Source organism: Scatophagus argus, chromosome 9 (assembly GCF_020382885.2).
Source record: "Scatophagus argus isolate fScaArg1 chromosome 9, fScaArg1.pri, whole genome shotgun sequence".
Taxonomy (NCBI): Eukaryota; Metazoa; Chordata; class Actinopteri; family Scatophagidae; genus Scatophagus; species Scatophagus argus.
In genome coordinates, this window is record NC_058501.1 from 15807553 (window position 1) to 15834982 (window position 27430).

The window sequence follows — 27430 nt, forward strand, 5'->3', positions numbered from 1 at the left end:
GCGGGTAGTGCATTTCTGTTGGACCCTCAAATGCTCTCTTTGGTCCTGGAGGTCCCTGTTGTGTATGATTGTCCAGTCCAAACCCAGGGCCATCTGTGTGCCTGGTATGAGGTGGACTCATGGTAGTCGCTACAGCGAGTGACTGTTGTGATGGCAGCAAAAGCTGGGCTCAGTCCTCATGGTTTTCATCCTCTCCTCTCTGTTTGCGTGTGAAGAATCCCAACTGAAAAGAAGTGAGGTAGAGATTAATATTCTGTCCATAAAACTTTTGTTCTTCTGAAGAAATATGTGGGTAAGCGTGACATGAAAATACCTTCCATAGTATGAAAATGATAAGGGCCAATAGCAGCAAGCCTCCAATGATGCTACCAATCAGAATCCACAGCGAGATGGGAATGGCTCGGCCTCTTAGCACCTCCAGTACAGTCTACAGAAGAATAGATAAAGTGAGAGATTAGAGTTAGATAAAGTTAAGTTAAAGTAAGAGAAAGTAAATGCTACTCAAAATCCTGCTGCTGTCTTCTTACCTCCCTCCAGACTGTTTCTGTGCCCAGAGTGATGAGGTTAGTCTCCTGAGCTGCGAGGCGGTAGGCACCTATTATCCTGACTGACTTATATTTGGCCTACAAAAACAGAAATGGGTTATTACCAGTGTTTGAGTCACAGGACAGAAAGAAAATGGTCTGAAATAAGAATCTGCGTGCTGTTGTGTGTCTCACTTTTCTGAAAAAATCATCATGAACTCTGCGGCTGACACGAATGACGGCAGCCTGCCCTTTTAGAAGCTGCTGGACCTCGCAGACGACTTCCGTGCACCATGACCTGCTACAGTTCTACACACATAAAAACAGCAGCATTTTAACATGTACGCCAGTGCTGTGCAGTATTCAGTGGCTGCGGTGCCTTCAGGGGTCTTACCAGTATGTCATTCTGCATCATGTCTTCAGGATGAAGGGCGCGTACGTCTCTCTGTCTGGCCTTCAGCTGGGCCAGATCACTCAGCACACTGCAGTTCACCCCTGTGGCCTATAGGGCAATTTAAATATGTCAGATACGATCTAAAAGAGAGACAGAAACACTCACGAGGCAGCACTACTCACGTTGTATGAAAAGACATCAGTGACAGTCATGAAGACTCTGTCTCCTGCGGCCACAGAGGGCAGATGCAGCCTGAGCTCCAGATTACTCACAGAGTAACAGCCGAGGTTCTGCAGCTACGGACACAAACAAAAGTGCTCTAATTTTCCCTTGTCTTGTTTTTTAGTGCAGTGATGACTCATTTTTTTGTTGTTTACTGGGAACTTTACAACAAATTGATGCCCTGGGTTTGTAAAATTAGCATGTGGGTCATAGCTTTACCCTGAGGTGTGTGTAGAACTCTGGTCCGATTGCCTCCGACACTGTTCGAGTGGGGTGGACCTCATATCGGTTCAAATTAGAGTCACTGCACATTAAAAAAAAAAAAAAACAGAAAAAAGCACACAAATACGTAAACATAAACATATTTAACAGATAAATATATTTAAAGTAGCTAAAATATCTGATTGTAGAATAATACATAAAGTATCCTGTGTGCGAACATACCTGCTTATAAACAAGTCTGGTTCATACTGAACAAAACTCTGCAGCTGAACGCTGTTGTCCCCCATAGTGTCATCTCGCTCCACACTGTCACTGTAAAAGAACCAGAGTGTTTTGTCAAGTGCACTTTAAGTCTCTTGCTGTGGAAAAATCCTAAATAATCTTTTGTTTATTTGCGTTTCGGGAATTCATGAACTGAGAGCTACCTGGCAGCGTTTAGCTTCATCTGAACTCGACTATGTAGAGATGTGCAGCTGAACTCAAATTCCAACATGAAGTTAACCTGCAAGCAAACAACAACAAAAAAAGAGAACAGGCTTCTGAAATGACACATTTCACCTGGAGGAAGTGAAGCATGAGTGGGCTGACTTGAGAGAGTGATACAGCTATTTCCTCGGCACAGACGTACTTTTGACTGGGAGCGAAATACGGGATAGCTGACGTTACATGAGTGGCTGTTGGCACCAAGTGCTGTACACTCAATCTTGAAGTGGGCATCCTCCTACATGAAAAGAAAAGAAAGTGAGAAACAGAATTTGTGCTTTAGCTTGTCTGTCTGTGTAAATGTTTAGGGTGAGATGTAGGTGAGTTACACGTGCTGCATGAGTTAAGTGTATGTGTGTGGTTTACCCGAATGCTGAGGCTAGAGAAGTGCAGGTTGCGTGAATAGTGCAGCGTCAGGCTGGTGTTGTAGGCGTTTTCCAGTCTGTTCTCAAGCTGCACCTCCACCGCCAGACGCCTACGAGGGCTGCGAATCACATAAGGCTTCTGTCTGCGGAGAAAACACAATGAAAACTCACTGAAATTCTGATTTTTATCAACTTCATGTGGAAAGAAAAGAGAACAGAGGATTATCTTAAATCTGTACCTTGTCCCAGAGATGTCCATTTGAGCCTGCAGCACTAGGTCTGTTGTACACACATCATCCTCACCGCAGTCCTTAAAGAACTGGATCTGAACAGAACAGCATGTTTGATGGAGAAAAGACAAGGGAATACGATGCAGTAAAAACACAGAAAAATCAGTCATTGTTGTGCCACTCACAGATTTCTTGACACTTGTTGGCCAGCCTTCATCCAACACTGGACCGCTCTCTGTATTGTTGATCTTAAACCGCAGTGAGAAGCTAATTGGACGGATGTAATCTGCTGTGTCCTGTGATAAAGAGAGTAAAGAAACCTGGTGTCTCACTTTGACCTGCTGCACGCGTTAATGCCTGATGTTTTAGTGTCAGCCTTGTGGTTCATGTGTGTACCAACACTCACATAGACATGGAAGGGCAGTTTGTAGCAGACAGTTTGTCCTGTATGAACCCGCACTGCCAGCTGGGTCTGTCGGTGGGAGCTGTCATCAAATAGTGCCCTCGCAGACAACTTCCTGTCATCCAACATGGCCGATACCCACAGGTCTGAGGAGGGAGAAGGCAGTCACGACAGATGGTGAGTGTGGGAGAATTCCCATCGTAGTCATTGGCGAGTTTAGCCAATTCAGAACACTGTGCAGTGATGGTTACAGGGATTGGAGAAGACAAGCCTGTGAATTCCGGATTAATAAAAAAACTAAAGTATTATACCAAAGCTGTTGCTGTGTTGCCCAGGGGAGCGGGAGACAGTTGTGAAGCAAGCGGTGGCATTGAGGCAGGCTGATTCTCTGCCACCCCTCTGGCAGGTCTTCTGAATGACGTTGATGGAGTGCGGCTGGAAGGACAGACTCACATTGATCTGGACTATGCTTCGAGAGCTGAGGACGGGGGGAGAGTGGAGGATAAAAACTGGATTTAACTTCTAACTATGTGACACCACAGAAATGTAGAAGCCAGTAGATGATGATGATGAATCTACATATGGAATTAAATACGGATATTTGATTTGATGTGATTTATTTTCTTTAATGTGGGAACTAGCTAGCTATAGTCAATGCATTTTATTTGTTGATTCAGTGATGGTCTAAAACAAGAATTGTTGTGGCAATGCACCTCTTTGCCTTTACCCACCTGAGCAGCACAGCGCTGCCCTGCGCTCCCACTGCCAAGTCTATAAGCTCATCTCCATCCAAGTCCAACCGAGCACTCACACTGCGGCCAAAATACTGCAGGGAGGGGGAAATCGACGACCCTGGAATGCGCTAAGAGGAAACAAAAACAGAAATGATTTTGAATCCTCAAATACACCAGTGACAATGTGACTGTAGGCAAAAGGCATGTACCTGCTTATAACTGTGGATGATGTAAATGCCGTCTCCGTGGTAGACATAGATGGCGCCCCTGTGTTCGTCCTCCAGCGGGGCTCCCACCAGCAGGTCAGTGAAGCCATCGTGGTTGAGGTCTGGGGCGGCTGCCAACGTATAACCAAACCTGGCATCCTGGGATTTTTCCTCGGACTTCAGAGTGCCATTAGATACAAACACCTCCTCCTGGGAGAAAAGAAAGAGGAGGGGAACAAGATAGATTGAAGGGGATTAGAAAAATAGATGCTATTGTCAGCCTTTTGAGAAAATAGCAATGGAAGCCTAACAAGGATTTGAGAAATGTTGTGTATTCTCATAACTAAGAATTATCAGTGCCACAGATGTCTTACCCCGCTGAGGGTGTAGATGTAGACTCTGCCGGCCTCCTTGTTTCCTGAGCCAAGGTACATTGGAGCTGCAACCAGAAGGACGTCAGTGATGCCATCTTGGTCGATGTCCAGCCCGCACACCTCACTGCCATAGTAAGATCCAATCTACAGATGGAAACATGCTGTGTCAGCTCACTGCCAGTAGGTGGAGCCCTTGCTCTAATCTCGATAAAATGACATTCCTGCTGTTCTGTTCTCTGCTGCAAATAAATAAATAAAGGTGACCAAACAGAGAAGAGAGACTCATGAAGGGAGTTTTACCTGTTCTCCATTGAGGGCCTGTACGATGTTGACGTCGCCTTCATCACTGAGCTCAAACAGGATGACTTTGCCTTTGTGTTTGAACCGAGGAGCCCCAGCTACATACAGCCTCCTCCAGTCACCAACTATCACTGACGACACAGTGTAACCTGCAAACATACATAAACACACATCGTCCATCACTGTCACATTGTTGATCTTATATTTTTGTCAGTGTTTGCAATCCCAGTCTTTTGTTGCCTCTGTCCCTATGTGTTTGAAATGTGTTGCATTAAAAATATCATACTGTTTCAATATATTAATTTGAGTATATATATCAAAAAGAATTATCAAATTATAGCATTCAGTTTTATTTATGTAGTCTTGGAGTTGGGGTAGTATAACTCAACCAACTCGTAGGTGAGGGGAGGTGATATGGAGACCACAACTTATTTTTGTGCCTGGGTCCAATTCTGGGCTAATTTAGTCCTGCAGCCCTAAGTACCTCGAGTCTGGACCTCCCAGAAGACAGACCTCTAATATCAGTTCAAGCCATAACCACACAATAATCTCTGTGTAAAACTACAAATATGATCCTTTTGGCATTGCTGTTCAATGGTGTTATATATGGGTACCTAAATAAGCAGCGTGATTTTTGAGCTCCAGTGGAAATTCGCTTTCAAAAGCCTCTCTGGGTGGCATGATGCGTCCATTGGCTCCTTCCTTCAACACTCCACCATCCCAGTCATACGCACCCACCATCCCGAACAGAATGCCATCCTGAAGAGTGAAGAAGCAAATGGATGAGGCATAAAGAGGCAAAACACATGCACTTGACACAAAGGAAGAAGAACAGCTGACTTACATCCAGAGTGTGGGTGGAGAACCCGATCTGAGACATCTCCATGTGGAACGAGCTCTCATTGTATCCCAGCGTGCCTACCAGTGGACACAAACAGCAAGTCAGTCTTCTCCTTCGTGCGGTTTCACATCTCCTCCCTTCCTTCCTCTCCCTCTCAGGACCTGATCTAGATGGCATCATCAGCACCCTCACTCACCATGAACACCACAGGTGGCAGACATGCCTCACCCTTTCCTTTCCTCCTGTACCTTCCTCTCTGATTTCCCTAAACATTTAAGGGGTGCCATTGCTTTTCAGCAGCTTTCTTCTCATGTTTCTGCAACTACTGTGATAGCTGTGCACCCCCTCTATCTTCTTTTCCTTTCTTGCTTTCTCTGTTTATTTTCACACATGGACTCAATCCTGCTTCACTTTCTTCTTTCAGTCTTAAATATCTTTCTCCACTTCTGTGAGGAATGGAATATAATCAAAATAATTTGATTAATCTGACAGTGTATTCTATTTATATAGGCAAGGGAATACTGTTTTTCTATATATAAGAATTAAAGATCAACTTGTAAAATATGACCAGAATTCAAAGCTAGCTCCAAAAAATACATGAGGCAGCATATCACCAGTGTAACTGCTCAAACTCACGTACACAGACGTACAAAGTGTTAATGTGGGACAGGGCTGGCCGGGGTTAGCCAGTTAGCACTGTTAACATGTTTATAATGTTTGTTAAATATTTTCTCACCTATAATCTAAACCTATGGCCATACCTTACAAATTGCACCTTCCATGAGGTGATTTTAAATACAACTAACTAAATTAGCTATTGTTACTGCATTGTTGATTTACTGTTTATTATAAATCAAATAATTGATAGAGATTATGTGTTCTCTAAGAGATAAATCACATAATATGACAAACTAAAGCTTTTAAAATTTTAAAATGAACCCGCTTGACAATCTGACAATCAGGCATCCTTGGTGTCAATCATTCCAGACTGCTGCTTCATCTCTCTTTATGTAAACAGTGAATTTTTCATTAATCAACAAACCCTCCAAAGTGAAGATGCGATCTCCCAGGGCATCCACGATGTCATTGAGTGCAGCTTCATCGGTCACATTGAAGAAGTATTTGTCGTCAGGGTCGCTGGCAATATATTTGATCTCATTAATGAATGTCTCAGGGTCCTGCTGTCGGCGGATGTAATGACCAAGAACCTGGAGGCCAGCGTGACAGAGAGAGATGGAGGGGAAAAACATGAAAAGTATGGAAAATGAATAACCAGATAACACTAGCCCACTAAAACATTGTTGGATTAAGCTGGATGCAGGAAAAGGAGGTGAAGGCAAGAAAAACAGAGTATAAACAGACTTTTTGGCATGAATCAGAGGAATTACTTCTCCATGTTTCTGAGGGACGGTGAAGATAGAAAGAGAGATGAAACAAAGTTCTCGGTGCATCTTCCAGCACTTTGCAGCTGAATCAGGTGCTGCTCAGTTTAAGGATGGACACGTCCAAGGGAAAAGGGACCAGAGACAAACATTTCAGCACTGTCTATCACTGTGTTAATCAAATTTGACCAGTAAGAACTAAGTAGTCCTTTAAACTGAGAAAATTGTCCTACTTCTTAAGCTAAATAAACTAATTTAAACTCTTTCTGGATTAGTTAAAAAATGCACTGTCACAAAGCTAAAAACGGGGCTGTTCTCACTGACTGGAACTGCAGGACTGAACTGTGAATAAAATGAACATGAGCACAGTTCACAGCCCATGTGATTTACTAGCAATTAAGCAATACCAAAAGACAACACACTGACTGGAAGACATAAGAACAGAGGAAATGGTAGCCGCCAGAGATTTGTAAATGAGGTGCACAGGTCTAGCTGTGAGGTGAAGAGATGACTGATGAGGAAGATGTACCATAGCAGAAGTGGCCTATGGCCAAATGCCTGAAGTACAAATGAGAAAATTCCATAAGAGAAACCAAACCCAAGAATCTCCCCTTGTGACTCCAGCTGCCAAGAAAACTAAGGAAATCCTCTTCTTTCAAAGGGTAGGGGATGTAGAGTGTAACATGAAGAGAGACTACATATAAATATGTACACTGAGATCTTATAAATGCTGAGAAATTCCACTCAACCTGCCGAGTACATAGTCATGAACAGAGAAGAAGACAGAAAAAAAAAAGTCCTGTTAAAATATAAATTTCAAGATTTAAAGCATTTGGAAACACAATAGTGTTTGAATAAATGGATTAAGCGTACACACACATGCTTGCAAACAACTGCTTGCCGACCAACAAACACACTTCCAATCCCTGACCCTCCCTGATGTTTAAAACACACTCTGCGACCGAGCTCTTGTTTTGAAAGCCCTGCTGTCCCCTGTGAGCCATTTTGCAGCAGCAAAGAGAACGACATCAAAACATGGCTGCTGTTACAAGCAGCACTTACCTGTCATCACTCTGACATTTTAGGCAAACACTCAACCACGCAGCCCACCCCAGGCTCGCTTGTTTTCTTTATCCTGTTTGGTGTTTTGTCTAATTTTCTCTGCTTTCCCTGAACGTATTCAGCTGTGACAGCCAGATCACTCCAATACAATGAAGAATTTCATATGTGGTGCCAAAACTCTCATGAATAGGGTTTTTTTTTTATTATCTGTGAAATTCAGCCAACAAAACCATAATTTAAAGCTATTTTTAGCACAGCACAAGCCAACTAAACTTTGTAATAATTCAAACATCATGATTATGCAAACAGGCGATCTGAATTTCTCCGTCCATAGATTAGTAGGTATATCTGAGTTCCACCACATACACATTTTTCTATAGTGGCACTTTGCCATTTCTCCTTCACGTTGGCTCGTGTTCTCCTCTTCTGTGGTTCTGGTGGAGTCTGGAGGTTCCCCAGCCTCTCTTGTGGCAAAGGGAGGGGTCTGCAACCATTCCTGCCTCTAGAGTCTGTCTGCCCCACTGACACTAAAACCTTGGCACCATTCAGCGTGTGTCTGTGTGTTAAGGGGGTCGGGCGGAGCTGGACAGGAAGACTTTTTGTTGTCACACGGCTATTTTAGTAGACCCAAGGGGTTCATTTGGTAATTTGGAGATGTTATTTTTGGGGGCGTGCAGCTGGTATTATGTGGTTGCTTGAGGGTAAAGATGGTCACCAGACCACTTTCACACAATGTGTGAGGAAAGTCAGGGATGCCCACCCCACTGATAATGGAGGTTAGTTTGTGTTTGTTTCCCACAGTTGTTTCATTCTTGCCATGGTAGAAAAATTTCCCAAATCAACATCTTGTGCATCATAAGGCACTAAAACTCTTGATGAGATGTACTCACAGCAATGGCATATCTGGTGATGTTTCTGTCCTTACACTCCTGCAGAGCATCTGATAACTCCTCCCCATCATGTGACTCTCCGTCCGTCACCACGATCATCACCTTGGTGGCGCCCTCCCTGGCTCCACGTTCAACGCTGAACGCCTCCGTGCTACAAATAAAGGAAGGTCAGAATGAGGTAAAGAACTTCATGATAGTTTGTCAAAACAACCAACTGAATGATCTTGAATCAAGACAGAAAGCGCAAGAAAGAAGGAGAGTGAAATAGAAGGAAAGTACAAGGAGCGAAAGAGCCTGAGGGAGAGGGACGATACCAGGGTGTATCACTCACTACCACTCGTTTCCTAAAATCTCAAATAAACATCCCCTATAAGATAATATACAATTTCAAGTGCTTCTCTGAGAAAATGAACACCCAGCAAAACACTGAGACACTGGATTTAAGTTTCTTCCCATCAAGTCAGATATAAACGTCCACATCACAACTGGACCTTTCCACAACTATATTAGTCAGACTTGACACACATGCATTAGCTGCCAGTTGACTCAAATTGGTCATTGCATGCAGTGTGCATGTGTCATTGCACACAGCAACCGCATCTGTGCATTCCCATCCGGCTGTGCCATGATACAGAGAGGAAACCTAAATGACAAACACACGAACAGACCAAGCCGCACCCTGTTTGTCTGCAGGAAACCTGTTCTCAGTGGGACCTGCTTCAAGTGTTGCATAGGGTTGGTAAGCCTCAGACCAACATACACACACACACACACACACACACACACACACACACACACACACACACACACACAGAGTGAACTGGGGAGAGCAGTCACTGCCAGTGAACTCAGTCATTTTCAGGCCCAACTCCAGCCCTTGCTTAAATATAACATTGTGGTCAGCCGCAAGAAACTCAGAGTTAAAAACAACCATTTCCCCTATGCAGTCTGAAAATTACATAGGGAGCAGAGAAGAAGGAGTGGCAGAAAAATAACGGAGAGAAACAAATACAGGAGTGAAAGACTGAAGATGATGAGAACGATAGCTAACAGATAAATAATGTCTGAAAAGATAGAAAAACTAGTGAGGAAATAGTAAGAACGACTGGGAATGCAAATGAAAAGAATGATAGTAAAATGAAGTCAAATATTACATTTGGGAGGTGAAAATCCTGCTCTGATATGGTCTTAAGACTGCATGATGTGTACAACAAAATAAAACTGGGAGGAAAGAGAGTTGAAAGAGATATGAAAGGGAGAAGAATGTTGCAGATGAGAGAAGAGGGACAGGAATGACGAAGACAAGACAGACAAATAAAAACGGAAAAGAGGACAGAGCACAGAAAAAATTTAAGACACAAGGAGATGAGAAAGAGGGAAGGAGAGATGAAAGAGGAGAGAAAGTGAGTGGAGCTAATTGGGAGGCTTGGTTGTATTTACAACCCATTTTATGGAGTCACAGCAGTGTGGTAATGACACAGCGCAGTGGTCTATGAGTGCACTTTTGTGTGTATGTGTGTGTGTGTGTGGGTGGGTGAGTGAGAGCGTCTCAGACGGGTGGAGCAATATAAAAATCGGTGGCTAATCCAATTGTAGAGGGCTGTTTGATGTCCATCTACTCTGCATTCAAACAGTCTTCTGTGCACTCCATTACTGTCATTTACAGCTCAACATCACACAAGTGCAGGTTCAAAGAGTCCCATTGGGAGCAATTTATTTATTAGTAATTTATTCACGTCATTTGGAGGCCAAGGTTTTCCTTTCAATTCTGTGTATAAACAGTTACAGTTATATGTAAGGCTGAAAACAAATCTTTTCAAATGATTAGTTTGACATTTTGGGAAATCCACTCTTACTTGCTTGCAGAGATTTATATGAAAAGACAAATACCACTCATGTGGTGTGTGTGCAGATAGGTGAATGTGTGTCAGTGCTTTGAGCAGAAAAGTGGTACATATATATTAAAAAAAGGTCATTTACCATTTACCATAAAGACTGGATTTAGGGAGAAAGAGTTAGCCTGGCTTTGTCCAATGCTAACAAAATCTGCCAACCAGCAGCTTGAAAAAGAACTACCGTAATTAACTTGTTAGTTTAATCTGTATAAAAACCTAAGTATAAAAATAACACATTGCACAATGTTACAGGGAAATGTGTGTCTAACTACTTCTTGGCCATGAGCAGCTAGTCTCAAGACGTTTTTCTGTATTATGACACATAACGTTTTAACGGAAATAAGATAACATTCCACTGTGTGGCTGTGTGACTTCAGTAAGCTAGCAATTAAAGAAGATTTCCTGTATTTGTGAACTGTTGCTCGCCTTTTGGGCCTTGCCTTTGCTCAACCTTCTGGTTTTGTTCACCTTTTCGAAATGTTTTCCTGTGTACCAAACCTCTGCTTGTAAATTAAAGAATGTGAGTTATTCAGTACCCAGATCTCTGAGTCCTGCTAGCCCTGACACTGTCTTAAGTCCACACCTCTGTGTGAGTGTGTACTGACAGTCCATGCAAGTCTCCAGGGAGATATATTTAGGAGTTATGTTGGCTAAGTACTTCTGTTTAGGGCTAAGTTTATAATAAGGACAAGGTTAGGGTAAAGGTTAAAGTTGAGGTTGAGGGTATTGGGGGACAAGGAATGAATGCAGTCAGTGTCAGACCGTGTAAGTACAGTAGTACAACGTGTGTATGTCGATTTGAGTGTACGGTGTGAGCCCTTAATATGTGTGTATGAATTCAACTGTGCATGGGTGTGTGTTTTTACAGCTGCAAGAGCAGCACTTGGCTGACCAGGCTGGGTCAGTCTGTGCCACACCTGCAGCCGTGCTGAGCCAGCAGCCAACTAAACCAAGTCAGCTAATCTCACTGTTTTTCTATCCTGTCCACCTGAGTGTGAGTGTGTGTGTTTGAAAATGTGATTTTGAAAAAAAAAAAGAAAAGCAGAGCAAAGGGTCTACAGTATGTGTTTGAAGAACAAATCAAAAACAGGGTAAACGGGTTAAAAAGATAAAGACAGAAACTAGATCCTACAGATCACAGTGCAATAGCAAACCACCACATCACCTGGCAATCAGAAGCAAACAGAATCTGTATATGTACAGTCTTTGTCTTTCCCACAGTCACCAACTCTGGCATGGTTGAAATTCACTACATTACATGTCAAATCATTTTGACCCTACATGATGTTTTCTGATATCTGTCCTCCTTTTCACTCCTCTCCCAATATTTTTATATCTAATGCTGTGAACTAACGGTTTATTTGTCCAATCAGAGATGATGATGTTGGAGCGGTAGAAATATGAGCCAAGCCTTTAAAATCACCTCTCAGTACATTTCTTTTTAGTCATAAACATTGATGAGTCAACTCAGATCTCACAGGAGGGGAAAGGCGCAACAGTGTCTGGATTTTTTGTCAGTGGTATTTTAATGCCACAGGTACCCTATTTTCCTGGTTCCATTTTCCAGTCACTGCTTTTCAACTGCCTTTTAAACGTCCCTCCTAAACGTCGCCAACTTTTACCGTTAAATGTACCAGAAAACAGGAACTCTCCAATTACCTGTGTGTGTGTGTATGTGTGTGCATGTAAGCATGTGTGAGTGTGTGTGTGTGTGTGAACACACAAGCACAGAGGTAGAACACCTCTCCAAGATACACATCCCAAAATGGAAGTCATGGCCACACATCAGGTCTGGGTGTGGTACTCTATGTGAGTGTGACTTTAATAAAGCAGGAATTTTATTTTGAAAAGAATGAGATATTTTAAGACTTAAAGGTTTTCATTTCACCAGTGACCCTCAACCTACAGAGCTGTTTCTTTAGACTTGGGTTACCAGGTTAAATACTCTCAGCATACTTCTAAGAAGAAAAGTCACAAAGGCGGTGAGAAACTGGGTCTCAGCATAGCCAGGAGAAGGTTAAAGAGAATTTCAAAGATGGGCTTGACATGGTGTCAGGATTCTATCATTTGCATAACTCTGCTCAGTAACTGGTAAATGTACATACCTGGAAAAAATAGATCAACATAAAAATATCTAACACAATCTAACTTTAATTAAATCTGCATTAAACGAGTTTTTTGGCAACAAGTTCTAAACACAGCATTGACAGATTATTTTCATAAAGTCATTAGTTGCTTTTTTACCCCTCCAGCACAGACAGCGCAACATTATCCTTCATTTAAAGTCCTGTTTGTGTTCACCCGGCAAAGTACAATAATCACTTTTCTTTGTAGCTCTGCTATTGGTCTCTCACAACTCCTGGGGGAAAAATCTGCCCCTTCAACTGCTAAATGCTCCTCTATGCAAGTCATTAACTGTCACTGACATAAATGAATATGGATGACGCATTTTCATTTCCTTCCACTGTTCAAAAGCGAAGCCAAAATATCCCAGATATGAGTGACGGCATCTTGCACTGGTGACATCATTTGGAGCCAGAGTCAGCAGTAAACAGACGGTGGAGCCACAGGATGGACTTCCCACCCATATGTGGCCTTGAATGTATGGCCTTGAATTTCCCTCAGGATCAATAAAGTATCTATCTATCTATCTATCATACATCTGTCTGACCCAATCCCGAGCAATGTTAAGCTATCTGTCATGATATTCCACCACCTTTTCATCACATCAAGTAACTAATTAAAGCCAATCAGCATCAAAAGAGCTACCTAACATGACAGAAGCCATCTTTGGGAAAAAAAAATTATTTGACCTGCACCCTGAGTTTTTAATTTGGCCCATATCATCTCTGCTAATGTGGGGGGGCTTTATGACCTAAAGCCAGGCACCAGGGGGCGATACCCCACTAAGCCTGACTTGGTGAGTCATAAATCAGCCTGATGGGATCATATATATGATTAGAAAGAAGAACAGTCTCAAAGAAAATACATTATACAGTAATGTAGTCAGAGAAAACCGCTCACAGTGTTATACCAAAATCTAAACAGTCAGACAGTTTCCAGTTAGCCAGCCAAATCTTCAAGATGTTTTAGCACAAAGCACCTCAGCCAGTAAGAGTGAAGTAACAATAATTGACAGGCCTACCAGGCCATTTGGATGGCATATGCAGTGCGCGTCTCCCGTCCCTCCTGTCTGCTGATGTTCTTGGCAGCCTCCACCACCTCCTGTGTGGTCTGGTAGTCCTTCAGAGACCACTCATGTACTGCTACCTCACCATACTGTAGTATACCAACCTGAATGTGCGCACACACACACACACACACATACACAAACAGACAAGTATTTCAGCAATGCCCCATGTTCACGGTTGTGCTGGAACACAGTTGTGGAAACGTTTGAGACTCTTGTTTCTGTGGTGAACTATCTCTTTAAGTAGCAATCCTGTTCTTAAAGCAAACAGTGCACTGAATAGTTCTTGAATTCATTCAGAAACCATAGCTATTTCCTTTTCACCTCGCTTTGCCTGCTAGCCCTCACCCCCTCCACCCTCCCCTTTTCAAACCCCAAACCTCTCACTCCTCCTGCCTAACTTCAGAATAATGTCCCCAGGCCCCCCAACCCAACTTTCATTCCTCACCAACCTCAGGCTAGCTTGGCTCATGTCCCTATACATTACTAAAGCAATTCATTCTGGCCATATTCTGCCAAAAATTTTTTTTGTGTGTGTGTGTCACTCTATGTATGTTTTCACTCAAAGGACTAGCTTGTCTTACTCTTCTGGGCAACAGCTAAGAGCTTCCAGCAGTTTAAGTGGGAGACTCACTCAAATTCAAATCCGCAAGTTTCCATTACCAATGTAAATAATATTTATAGGCCGTGCAAATACACATCAACTTGCACTTTTACCTGCATCTGGTCCGAACTGATGTGGAATTTGCTGAGGATGTTGCTGAGGAAGTTCTGGACCTCGTACCAGGGGTAGATGCTGTTGGAGCCATCCAGCACAATCACAATGTCCATGTATGTGGAGCACCCTGCCACATGAGAGAGTTTAAAAATATTTGGTTATCTAAAGCAGGCCTGTGCAGCGTGTTTCTCTGCCTCAATTTGTGTGTGAGCAAATGTGTGGTTACTTTGTGCTGTTGGTGCAATGGTCTCTCTTGGTTCCAGGTCATCGCTGACAGAGGCACAGATGCCAGTGCTGAACATAGACGTGCCACACTCCTGAGACCACAGAGGAGCACATGCCTGCCAAACACACACACACACACACACACACACACACATACAGCATCTGTCTTACAGGTGAAGCAATTTCGGGAGCATCTACAGACAATTTGAATGGTTTATGTTTTTAAGTATTTGTGTTCCGCTCACAAGACATTAGGTGGTTTTCTGGTTGTTATCAAAGGGTTTAAACACGTAGACAAACGTGGTTGGTTGACCCACAAATAAACACAGAAAAAAAGACTAAATGAGGGCAGACGGGGAACAAAAAGAAAACAAGTCATGAGAGGGAATAAGTCATGGAAAAACTACAATGGTGTGGTTTCGGGGGGTAGAAAAAAGAAGCAGAGAGAGGGAGACTATTGTTGACATGTTGGCAGTCACTGTTGTCATGAATGGTTTAACAGACTTGGAACAGCAGACCAGTAAAGCAATTTAAATCTGATTGTGTTAAACGTAGGGGAGTGAGCGTGGAGTTGGGGGGCATCATATAAAAGTATTTCAGTCTTCAAAGCGCGCTGCTCATTTGGCTTTCATAGCAAGAGGGTGGAATAAAGGAGAGAGTGTGGAAAGAGGAGATAAAAGAGAAACTGACGCATACACCAGAGAGACAAAAGAGAGACAGAAAGTGGGGTGAAATGGGGGTAGAATTAGAGAAAGAGAAACATCCTGGTTTTGCTTGCCCTGTTATTATGCACGGGTTTCTCCTCAGGCACACAGACAGGCTCGAGAAGATAGGATGGAAAGAGGGATGAGAGAAAGGAAGGAGGGACACAGCAGAGAAAAGCAAGAGAAGTACTATGGCTTTTGGTAGGTCTGTCATTAACAAAGGGCCGGAGACGCATTCCGATCCTGTTTTAGACCTGACCACTGGGGTTAAGATAAACACACACACTGAAATGGGCCAAGCTGGATGGCGTTCTTTCACCGTACACGACTCCACACCCGAAGCAGAAGGAAAAACCTGGCAAACACCAAACATACAAACACATACAGCAACATAGACACAGCAACCAACATACAAACACACATAGAAAACACACACGTCTGCAATAGAACACAAACACTTACACACAAACCAGGACAGGAGAACAAAAGCAAGATGTGTGTGTGTCAGTTAACAGACTTGAGATGTCAGACTCAGACTTAAATTGACTTCTCTCAGACCAGACTTGAGAAAAAAAAGCAATCAAACCAATAACAACGTTACACTGCATGTTTGGTGCTTGCGTGTCTCATTCATAACAACACTTTTTAATTAATGTTAGATTGGAGACCTAATTTACCTGTTGGGCTACAAACTCAAGAAATGAGTTTAACAATATATCTTTCAACTTTACTGATATGGCTGAGAATGACAAACAATAAATACGTTTGTCAGTTTCTTCTACAGTCTCACAAAAATAGAACAGAAATTAGTCGTGCAGTACGACAGTGATTTCAGTATAAGTCATTACAAATCCAAACATCGTGGTCACTGTTTTTCTCTGTTAGCATTGTTGAACTGAATACATTTGGGATTTAGAGTGAATCTGAAGACATTACCTGGGGCCCTGGGAATTTCCTGACATTTAATACACTAATTTGATTATCACATTAGTCCAAAAAAAAAAAGAAAAGTTAATTGACAAGCAGCAAAGACAGCTTACAGGTGGGCAGCAAAAGAATAAGCTTTGTGAACTGCTCGATGAACAACACAATGAAAAGTGTGCTTTGAATATACTTAATGCAGCAGTGGAGCTGAGCTGACCGCCTGAACTATCTGACAGGCTTTGCTTCATTATGTAAAAAAAGAAAAAAAATACTGAGGTAAAATGGACCTTATGGACCTGAAAGACCTGCATCTTGACTTAACATGTATAATGTCTTGTATGTATAACATTACGCATGAACACTTAAAGACATTTGGGTTCTACAAGCAAATGATTAATCAGTCTATGTGTTTGACTTTGTAAGCGTGCATATGAAGCTCCAAAACATATCCAGGAAGTGGGAGGTCAGTAAACCACATATGGTCACATCTAATGACAGAAGAACACACACCAGCAGAGCTGATTCATTAAAATCCTGTCAAACAAAAAGTACCTGGTCTCCCAACATACCACATCCTTTCAGACTCCCACACATGTCCTAAATGCCCATGTAGTAAAAATAAAAATGTCTAGTTTGTCTTGAAAACACATACCAGGAAGCCATCAGGTGAGTCTGGAGTGAGCGTCATCCCCAGGTGAGAATTCCTCAGGTTTTTGGAAATGTTCTGGAGAGCAGTCTCACCTGGGACAATGAGACAGAGCAGTTAAATGGGTAAAGTATCTAAACTTGATGATTTTTTTCAGAAGAATATTTATTTCTCTCACCTAGATTCACTTTGCTGCAGTTGGAGTTCTTCGCCTCTCCCACAGTGCATTTGTACACATCTCCTTTCCTGTTATTGGGCGGCCCGTCCCAGGGAGCACCAACCAGCATCCTTCAACAGAACGACACAGTCAGTCATCTATCTTTACGACATCACTGTACATCCTCTTTGTGTAAGAATTATGACAGCTTAATTATTAGTTGCTTTTTCTTTGTCTTTCATCACACACTCACACACACTTACGATTTCTCTCCGCCTGCCTCGTGTTGTAAAACAGAGAAGCCAAACAGAGCATCCTCTGGGCCGGTGAAGATACGAGGATGCTTTACATCTATGTTGAAACACTGACACAACTCTGAAAGACAAAACAAATGTGAGTATTACACAAATGACAAAGTCTTAAAAAGTCAAGTTTAATGTATTTATTTTAAATTCGCATTACCATAACCTTAAACTTGTTCAGCCCCACAGAACTTTATGGTGTTCAAAGTTTCCAAAGACACCAAATATGTTGGACCGAATTTTGAGGAAATATATACATACAAAATGATTCATGAGAAATCTAGAATATTTCCATTTGATAAAATAGTGGGTTTCAATTTTTCACTCAGTGTAAACATAACATGGCTCAAACGTAGAGTTGGAATAAGCTGATATAGAATGTAGCTGTGGCTCCGTCAGACAGCGGAGTATGGGATGATTTTTTCACCCTTTAAAGAAAAGTAAAGGCAAATAAAACTGGAAAACTGGACGTTAAATTAAAAGTTTGATAAACGCTTATTTGCTTTCTTGCTTGAGAGGTGTGATACCTCTCTTATATCTGTTTGTTAGTTATAGCTACAGCCAGCAGCACAAAGGCTGGATACAGGAGGAAACAGCTATCTTTACTATGTCTTAAAGTAACTAAATTTGATCACACGTTTAATTAACACATTATATATCATTTGTTTAATCCATAAAAAAAAGTAGTATAAAAATGACAAATTGCGGTCTTGTGGAGAATATGAGATGACATAAATAATGTTGGGAAGCTGTTAAAGTTTGTGAAAAAGGTGCAAAAAATGGAATGGGAAGCTGTGTGTACACGAGTGTACATCTACAGCGCAGATTATTATTTCCCCTCTTGGCCTCAAGAGAGGGGAATGATGGAAAAGAGGGGCTGAAAAAGATGGATAAACAGAGAGACCAAAGGCAACCTCTGAAGAAAAAGGGAGTTCAGTCTGAGGGGAAAGACGGAGAGGAGAGGGGAGAGAAGAGGAGAGGTAAGGCAGGGAAGGGTGTGGGTTAGAAAAACTATGGAGTATAATAAGTTCCCTGTTGTGACACACAAGCCTGCCCTTCATACAACAGCAGAAAGAGAGAGGTGAGACACAGAGAAGACAGAGAGCAACAAGATGGTGGTCAGACAGTTCACGGAGTTGTCAGCATTTACAGAAGCATGAAAACATGTTCCAACTGGCAAAATGAAAGCCACACAGATTTTCTATTCAGAGTCTGAAGGGGAAAGTCTAAATATGTTTCTCCAACACGAGAAAAAATATATGAAGGTAGATTAACACACACCTTGGTAGATGAAATGTTAGGTTAGTCAGAGTGAAACTGAATGAACAAATGAAACAACAGTTACTGATGACCTTTTAGAATTCAAAATAACTAAGATTAAGTAATGTAGGCCTAATTCAAAATGTAACAAGTCGCACAGCTCTTATCTTGCCTTCATCAGGGTGCCTGTACAAAATGTAATGGTGATCCATCTAAAAAAATGAAAAAGTAAAAGATGAAATGGACTACTGGCTATGTTTTTGTTCACATATATGACACTCCCAGATTGCACTTTATATTAAAATTGCACGCTATATCGTACAGACGACAAATAGATCCACATTTATTTTCTGTTTTAGCGAATGTGAGTGCTGATGTTGTCAGTGGCCGACAGGAAAGCAGCTGTCCTTACTACTTCCCATGGATGCACAATTTCACTTAAAGAGCATCATGATAGAGTATTTTCAGTTAAACACTATACTACTCTTGACAGTTGGCATTTAACTTGTCCAGCTTGTGTTTCTACTGTGTGTTATTTGTAGCCTTGAAAAGCAGGGCGTGTTGGATGTGTTTTGGTAAAATAAATTTGAATTGACATGTAGTCTAGCAGCATCCAGGGGGCATCTACAGTAACTCTGTAATACATTGTATGGGTATAACTCACTGATTCCACTATAGAAAACTAGTCCAGGATGGGGAATAAGACCAGAACATTACTGCTGTGATTATACACCAGCTACTCACACACTTGTATACAGATACTTCCCCACAAATACACACTGACATACACACAGACATTTACCTTGGCCAGGCCAATCAGAGGGGGATTCCACTTGGTTTTGAGGGAGAAACTTGATATATCCACTGCTTCTCTTCCATCTCTGCTCCTGCCTTTCTCACATACTGTTGATTTTTTCTACCTACTCACAGATGTCCTTAGACCCTGACTTCCTGTCATGTCATTGAATTTTCAGTCAAGTTCCTTCTTTTTCCACTAGCAATTATCATGTGAAATATCTAAATCACTGGATTGGCACAACATTTATAGTGGGGAGTATAAATGACTTATGAGTTAAACAACTACTGAATGAAGTGCATTTGGTTAAGATTCATGTTCCCCTAAGGATGACTTTAATAAGTTTGGTGACCCCTTAACTTTTTATGCAGGATCATGATCAGGATAAAATTTGAATTTGTCTAATGATTTTATACTTATTATTCATAACCAAACGTATCAAACTAATACCAGACCATCGGACTGCTAACATGCCAAATTAAGATGGCAGACATGATAAGCTTAGCCTCAGCACTGTCGTTGGGAAGGAGCAAGCATGCCAACATAAGCATTTAACTCAAAGTACCACTGTGCCCAAGCAGGGACACACCGAGCCACTAGTGTAATTGTAGACTGCTTCTGCTCATCTTGCAGATCTGTATGAGCTGCCAATATTTCAACGTCAAAACCACCAGTGACTTTAACGAAATTCAGCCATCTATCTGATTCCACACAGATGTTTATACACTTCACCAATGGGAATATGCGTAGGCAAGGACAGGCAAGTAATTCCTTAGCACTAAACCTTCTGTTTTTCATGGCCAGAATCAACTCTTTTTTTTTCTTTTCAGCCTTACTGCAACAAGTTATTTCCTCATATTCTCTCCTACTACCCCTCTTATACACAGTGCAGTAAAGTACTTCTCTTTTCTTGTGGCAACATCACCCACCCTCTCCGACTCGTAATTTCTTTCCTGCAACAAACCAGGCCTCTGATAACAGTCCCTGCTACTTCTCCGTCATGCTCCTATTTCACTCATAAACCATAAATTGCTCCTTTCTTTTAGCCCCCCTTCTGTGACAAACACACACACACACACACACACTGTGATGCTACCACAAGCCCCCAACCCCACCCTTTCCAACCCCTCCAACTCCCACAAAACTGTACCATCGTTCCCTGTTTTCCCCCTCCTATCTTCCCTCCTCTGGTTCTGTTTTCACTGGGGTTTATATATGACACCATACCGCAGCCTGTTTGACCACCTATCACCATGACAACTGCTGGCAAACATTTATCAAGCCAAACTGGGTCCAGATTCTCTCAACCACACGTTCGGCTCTGGGCACTGTTGCTTATATATAAATGTGTGTGTGCACGTTTGGGGAAACTGAACTTGACACGACAATGATACTATAGACACATGTCAGCTCTTATAGCAGTACGAACAGACCCTGATGCATGTTGGCTTTAACTGGACTAACATATTTGATTTCCCTCTCTCCCTGTCTGTGTCTCTGTCTTTTTCATTTACATCCTTGACTTACAGCACATCTGCAAAATGCCTGTTTCTATCATCTTCACTTAACCAAGTCATGTTTCCCGCGCATCCCCCTCCTTCACCTCTTCTCACCCTCTTTCCCAGGTTTTCTCTCCATTATCTCCATCATGTTCTGTTCTCATCTCTGTCACCCTCTCGTGGGGAATGGGGGTGGAAGAAGAGGGGGAGTAGGAATGAAAGTCAGTAAATGATGGGAGAGTTTAAAAAAACACATGAGAAGGTAGCTGGGAGAATAATAGTGAAAATTTATGAATCACTGGTGAAACTGAGTTATACACACAATCACACACACACACCTGTGTTTGACATCTCAGGAAAAGCATAACAGAGTGTAACAGACACGGGATGCCTGCTGACCACATCAAGGGAGTTCTGCTGAAACCATTAACATTACACACACTCACTCACCTAAACTAAACCAAAGTTTGTAAAGTAAAAACAGGCTAGACTCAAACACATACATGAGTGCAATGTGTGAAACCTAACCACAGACAACATATGGCTGCTGGCATGTGTAAATAGGTGTATGGACATGTGTGTATAGGTATGTGGTGTGGACGACCTTACTGCTTGATGCATTCCCCAACTTCTGTATTAGAAGTGTTTTGTGTAGCATGAAAACATGGCTGCATGGATTATTGTTCTTCAGTGATACGTGTTAAAGTTTGGCACAAATGATAACTTCTCAATCTATACATTAACTTCAGAGTCTGTGTGTGATTCAGAGCAGATCCAACATTAACATGCCTTGCACAACACAATATATCAGCCTATAGATCTCATTTTGCTTCACGGCCGCTCGCCATAATGCACCAGTTAAACCACTGCTTATCGGCTGCATAAACACTTAGTTCTGGGAGACAACAATGGGCTTTTTCTTCGTTTCCTTGCTGGTGAGCAGGAATGGCTCAATGAGGTGTGTGAGGCTGCTCTGCCACAGGGAACACAAGTACATGAGGGGAGCTGATGTTCATGCGCCATGGAGAAAACACACATGGTACAGACGCCTTATTAGGGGAACTTTAGACATCAAGTCGAAGCGATGGGAATGGCTGATATGGCTGCTGAGGTCGTGTTACACAGCTGCCAGGGTCAGAAGGTGTCAGCTGTAAGAGGAGATGAACCAGTAACCTTTTGGCAGAGGATACATGCAAAATATCTCTGATTTCTCCAAACATCTACTGCTGGAAGCCTCCAACAAGAATGAAATATTTCCTCTGTACTGACAAACCTGATTTACTAGAGGATCAGACTTTGAACCGGGAACCATTACTTAGTTGGACTCATGCGCAACTTCCTATACCTTTGATCTGTTTGGCAAATGGAGTGTGGTCATATGTTTTTATATGCCTGCTACTCTACTCTCCTACACACAGTCATGTTAGGAATGTCTTCGTGGTCAGTCATTTAATGTCACAGAAAAAAAAAAAAAAAGCTCTTCTGGGGTTCAGGGAGGCACGCGTGACATTATTATTCACACATGTTGTCCGCCAAAGTGCAAAAGTTGAAAAGGTTAACAATCATATCATCCAGTAAAACACTGCTGGAGGACAGGACAGGCACTCAGTGGCGAAGAGGCATCAAACATGGAAAAGAGGCTGACTTAACACAGTTCTCCAAAGTTCACAATTTAACTTAAAGAGCAGTGACTGACTAACCAACCCGCCAATTTCAGACTCCAATGAACCTTAAGAAGTTTCATGTTATTTTGAAAACAGAATATATGTCATAACAAAAATGTAACCTTTATTTCAAAACCTGAATATTATTTTAAAAATGATTAGTTCTTACCTTTAAGAAGGAGGATGAACTCCAGGCACAGCAGGTATTTACGCAGCTCCATTTATAAAACCGAATGAAAGAAGAGTCTGTCTTTTTTTTTTTTTTTCTGTTTACCAAGTGGTCCCCCCTGAGCTGTTGGAAATGTAGTGTATCGGCATACACACACACACACACGCTCGGTTTTTCAGCTCTCTCTTTCCCCGAGAGATGCGTAAAATCCGGTCAAACGGTGCCGCAGTGGCATGTCTGCTGTCCGTGTGGGGTCTCAATTCGGGACACAGAAAGCGGTCCCGGAGTTTTTAAATAAAGATTATAATTTAGTAAACCTATTCGACACAAAATTTGAATGACTGATGAAATTTGAATTTGGCGTCTTTGAGTCCCTGTAGGAATATTTGAGAGTCGCCACAGGAGAAGGTTATACTGCTGTGCGTGACAAGAAAGGTCTCTAAGATAAAGAAAAGCGCCTAATTGACTCCTCGGTGACCCATGTTTTGGGCGTGAAAATCCTGCACCTGTGCCATCCAACAAGAGAGCGTAGTTCAGAGTCATTTAACCATTACTAATGTGTAACACCTTCCCAAACAGTCAGTCAGCAGGGCGCTTTATCCTCCCTGAGTCCGGAGCGTGTCTTTGAAGATCAAGCTGACAGAAAGTACTCTCATCAAGCCAAAAGTTTGAGGTGAGTCGCTGCGCTCGGTCCCTCCGATAACTTGCTATCCATGTTATCCTTTCCGCGAATTTTCCTCACATTGACAACAAAACGGTTATTTTCCCGTGAGGCTCTGTCGATGTAAATATGTGCCTCTAGGAACAGATTTCTCTCACTTTGAAATGAAAGAGCGCATTTATCCTCAGCGCTCCCCTCCCTCCATCCGTCCGTCCGACCTCCATCCACTAGACTCCTCTCTGAGCGACTGATTCACATTGACAAACCTCAAACCCACATCTCCCTCTCTCTCTTTGTCTCAAACTGACGATTTTTCTCTCAAAAAAATCTTGCCTCACATCTGACTTACTTTGAGCAGCCCTTCAAAGAAAGGACTAACATCTCAAACTTTGAATAAAATAATTCAGCCATGTGGTGCCACTTTCTAATTAGACAACCTATCCAAAGGGGTTACAAGCCGGGATGTATTCAGTTATACAAAGATTTTCAATAATGAACGAGCATAAGTTAAGACAGTGTACAGTTATAAATGCCAATAAATGACTGATAAAAAGTTTTTACAGCAATCAAGTCTGATTTCAGTTTAGATGCCCTGCGGCCCCTTTTCTAAATGGCAAGTGATCAAACAGGGTCAAACAGGTGGTTCCTCATGCTTTTGAGAAACATGTGAGTGTGATGCTGCAAAAGGACTTTCCACAGTACAAATCTATACAAAACTTGTACAGATTAATGGTTACAGTTAATCTAGAACTGGTTACATGTAATAAATAAACGAGGTCCTGGAAAGCAGTTTCAGCAATTCATTTAAATTGTTCAAATTCAGATCAAGGGAAATGATACAAGTCTATCTTTGTGTCAGCCCTGCAATGGCAACCAGTCCAGGGTGTATCCCGCCTCTCGCCCATAGTCATCTGGGATAGGCTCCAGCCCCACCAGGCAGATAAAGCAGTATAGAAAATGGATGGATGGAAGCGATACAGGACTGTGTGCTTCACCCCTATAGCGGCTCTGTTTCCCGGCATGTTTGGGTTCACTGATTTTTGTCACATGTGTAACTAATAACTGAATTAAATGCTACATTGTATTGTAAAAGTTGTAGCAAAGAAGCAATCATTAATCTTATTAGTTCCACATGTACTTTTCCTGCCAAAATGTCTTCATGATGTAATGATAAAGAAAATAGCTAAAAGAAAAACAGATAGTGGCAGTTAACGCAAGACTCTGGTTGGCCAAATTTATTCAGAAATAGAAACATCTTGCACTCAGTGTTGTGATAACCATTTTCATAACACTTTCATTTTTGCAACATAAACTAACGATAAATGTTTAACAAAAGAAATGCTGAATTTAAACTCAACCAAAAGCCTTTATTGTCACAACACTATCAACCTGAGCCTGATTAAACAGAACTGCCACATTTTAGCTTCGCATTGTCAAAGTCACTCTGCCATCCTTGCAGTCACACTGACACACTTGACCACTTGTTCTTGCCTTTCTCAGTTCAGTCTCTGCAAGTGTTGTAAGCAACACTGCATTGGTACTGGTTCTTACAACAAGCAGAACTGTAATTTGAATCAGAATAAATCTATCAAAATTATAAAGCTTATCATACATTCAAAGCCAACATTTGCCACTTCAAGGATAATGACACTCAGTATTATAGTCACTTTTCAGTTGGTACCAAGAAACTACAGAGATACCCAGTACTAGCTAGACCCAAATAGTATTGCTAAATTTAAGTTTATGAAATCTAATTTTGTGCTCAACATACTCCTGCACAGATACTCAAACACTCACTTCAACAGTTGTTGGACCCATTGTTTCTAGCTGATGATTAGGCTGCAGTCCATCTGTGTTGTGTAAAACTATACTGTATTAGAGTTGTATTTCAATCATAATTTGTCAGTTACAGCCTAAGACCCAGGCTAGGGTTATTACCTGATCCCATCACCAAACAACAACCACAGCAATATTCACAACCAAAACAACCACTACCACACACACACACAAACACACCACCACCTGTGAATGACGCACATCAATGCATCAATGTTGTTCATAGGTTTTGTGTGCAAAATCTTGTCTTATAAAGTAACTAGTAACAATCAAATTATTTGTTCTAATTAATCAGTTCTGGAGCCTGAGGCAATATAATGGCAAATGGCAATTTTAATATCAACACGGTCTTAGTTAGGTTTTAAATGTGTCAGCCACTTCTGGTTTCCTCATATACAGTCCATTAATCAGTCATAAGGAAGATATATGTAAAATAATACCATCATCATTATCCTATAAATACGACTACAACACTTTCAGTAATGACCAACAACAAATAAAACCAAAAGAGAAACGTATGCTTTGCATTTTAGTTTTTAATTTGTAAATACATGACTGATCATCTGATAATACCTTGTCGACTAGCTTATACTACAGCTATCTGGTTTCACCTGTTTGCACTGATTCATATTCTCCTGTCAGCTTTGATCCAGGGACGTGTTGGATGTTAGATGCAATAATGCTGAAAATATGCACCTAGTATTGTTACTGTAGTGGAAAATACACAGTTTTCAACGACTGTCTATAAGATAAGATAAGCTCCTTCCAACAGTAGCAGTACCGCTCAGCAGCACCCCAGTTGGTGAGCAAGGAAGAAATCCTGCGCCATCTTTGATTTAAACGTTGGCTGTTTTAACTTTCAATAAAAATAATCCTTAATCCATCGGTCCAAGTTGTTTTTGGGCCTTACACCGACCTGCCACTAATTTCTCCGCACCTGTTCAAACATCAGAAAGACGCTCTTCCTGTCTGTGAGCTCGCATTTACAATATTATGCCCGCAACGACTTAAATAAACACCTAAATGCCTGAAATGTTTGGTTTCCGGTGATAGCCAAGCACGACCGTTGGCTAGCAGACCGTACATTACCTTCCCAGCACTGAGGTGGGTGGCAGGTGAACGAGGTGGAACATTTTAAGATATTTTCACCTGGCGGACACAATGGTGACTAAAACATCCAGGGATATTGCACTTACCTTCCTCAGGTAGCCACGAAGAAGAGTTGACCTTGTGACCCTGTGTCTGTTGGATGGGTCGGGTGCTCAGTGCTGAAAGTTGGCCTCTTCTGACCCCTAGTGACCAAAAATCACTAAACTACTTCACCTGTACATTGTGATCACCCATTTGACCTGGTGGTCTTAAACCGTTCAACTCAGAGTAACTCATTTAAACTTTTCAAATTTAAAATTTCCAACATAGCCAGTAAACACTGTTCCTGTAACAGCCAATGGCGCAACCAGGAAAATAAAAATTATATTATGTGGAAGTGTTATATCAATCCTGTGATTGTATGATTTAATAACAGACATAGTAAAAATGTAAGTAAAGTGTTAACATTTTTGTCCGTTTTTGGATATGGGGAAATATGTAGTTAAAACAAGATATCATACGAGTTAGGTAGGCCATAACATGTTATGTGTTACACAGTGTGAGTCTACATAAAATTATACTCCATATAGACAAACATATTGGGGCATCAAACCATACACCAACAGACACTTTGATGATATGACATTCTAAATACTTTGACAGCCTTGTAGCCGTAGCAGTTTCCACTCTTCTTAAAAGGCTTTCCACAAGCCCATTCATGCAGTAGAGCATTTGTGAGGTCAGGCACTGATGTTGGACGAAAAGGCCCGGCTCACAATCTCCGCTCCAGTTCATCTCAAAGGTGTTCAGTGGGGTCGAGTTCAGGGCTCTGTGTGGGCCAGTCAAGTTCTTGTCTCTGTGTGTATATGTGAATCTTGCTTTGTGCGCTAGAGCACAGTCATGCTGGAATAGAAAACTGCTCCCACAAAGTTGGAAGCATAGCATTGTCCAAAAATGTCTTGGCATACTGAAGCATTAAGATTTCCCTTTAATGGAACTAAGGGGCTTAGCCCAACCCCTGAAAAACAGCCCCATAAAGAGGTTTGTCTGGATACTTTTGTCC

At 41.8% G+C, this 27430-nt stretch overlaps 1 protein-coding gene across 3 annotated transcripts; it reads right to left on the minus strand.

Moving 5' to 3' along the window:
- Positions 1 to 71: 71 nt before the first annotated feature.
- itga10 (integrin, alpha 10) lies at positions 72 to 26628 on the minus strand. 3 transcript variants are annotated; one of them, XM_046398372.1, is made up of 30 exons: positions 26475 to 26628; positions 17355 to 17466; positions 17113 to 17222; positions 16941 to 17029; positions 14662 to 14776; positions 14435 to 14562; positions 13673 to 13821; positions 8633 to 8783; positions 6341 to 6506; positions 5302 to 5375; positions 5072 to 5216; positions 4458 to 4606; positions 4158 to 4301; positions 3787 to 3993; positions 3575 to 3705; positions 3155 to 3321; positions 2847 to 2989; positions 2626 to 2736; positions 2450 to 2535; positions 2212 to 2353; positions 1991 to 2083; positions 1788 to 1864; positions 1585 to 1674; positions 1360 to 1444; positions 1101 to 1214; positions 919 to 1026; positions 720 to 833; positions 528 to 623; positions 314 to 427; positions 72 to 223 (listed from the first exon to the last, which is right to left on the minus strand). In XM_046398372.1, the coding sequence occupies exons 3-30, from the start codon at positions 17219 to 17221 to the stop codon at positions 170 to 172; spliced, it is 3351 nt and encodes a 1116-aa protein (XP_046254328.1). In that variant the 5' UTR covers position 17222; positions 17355 to 17466; positions 26475 to 26628; the 3' UTR covers positions 72 to 169. The 3 variants fall into 3 exon arrangements, with proteins under 3 accessions (XP_046254328.1, XP_046254329.1, XP_046254327.1); XM_046398373.1 differs by lacking the exon at positions 26475 to 26628 and adding an exon at positions 26368 to 26467; XM_046398371.1 differs by lacking the exon at positions 26475 to 26628 and adding an exon at positions 22782 to 23104.
- Positions 26629 to 27430: the final 802 nt, after the last annotated feature.

What these genes read in the sequence shown, in the direction of transcription:
- itga10 (XM_046398371.1), bottom strand. Translation starts at nt 22,833, where the DNA reads ATGGAGCTGCGTAAATACCTGCTGTGCCTGGAGTTCATCCTCCTTCTT. An exon ending in GCAACACAGCAACAGCTTTG is followed by an intron (nt 2,990 to 3,154) that starts GTATAATACTTT and finishes CTCCCTCCTCAG; the next exon opens with ACCTGTGGGTATCGGCCATG. An exon ending in TATTTCGCTCCCAGTCAAAA is followed by an intron (nt 1,865 to 1,990) that starts GTACGTCTGTGC and finishes GTTTGCTTGCAG; the next exon opens with GTTAACTTCATGTTGGAATT.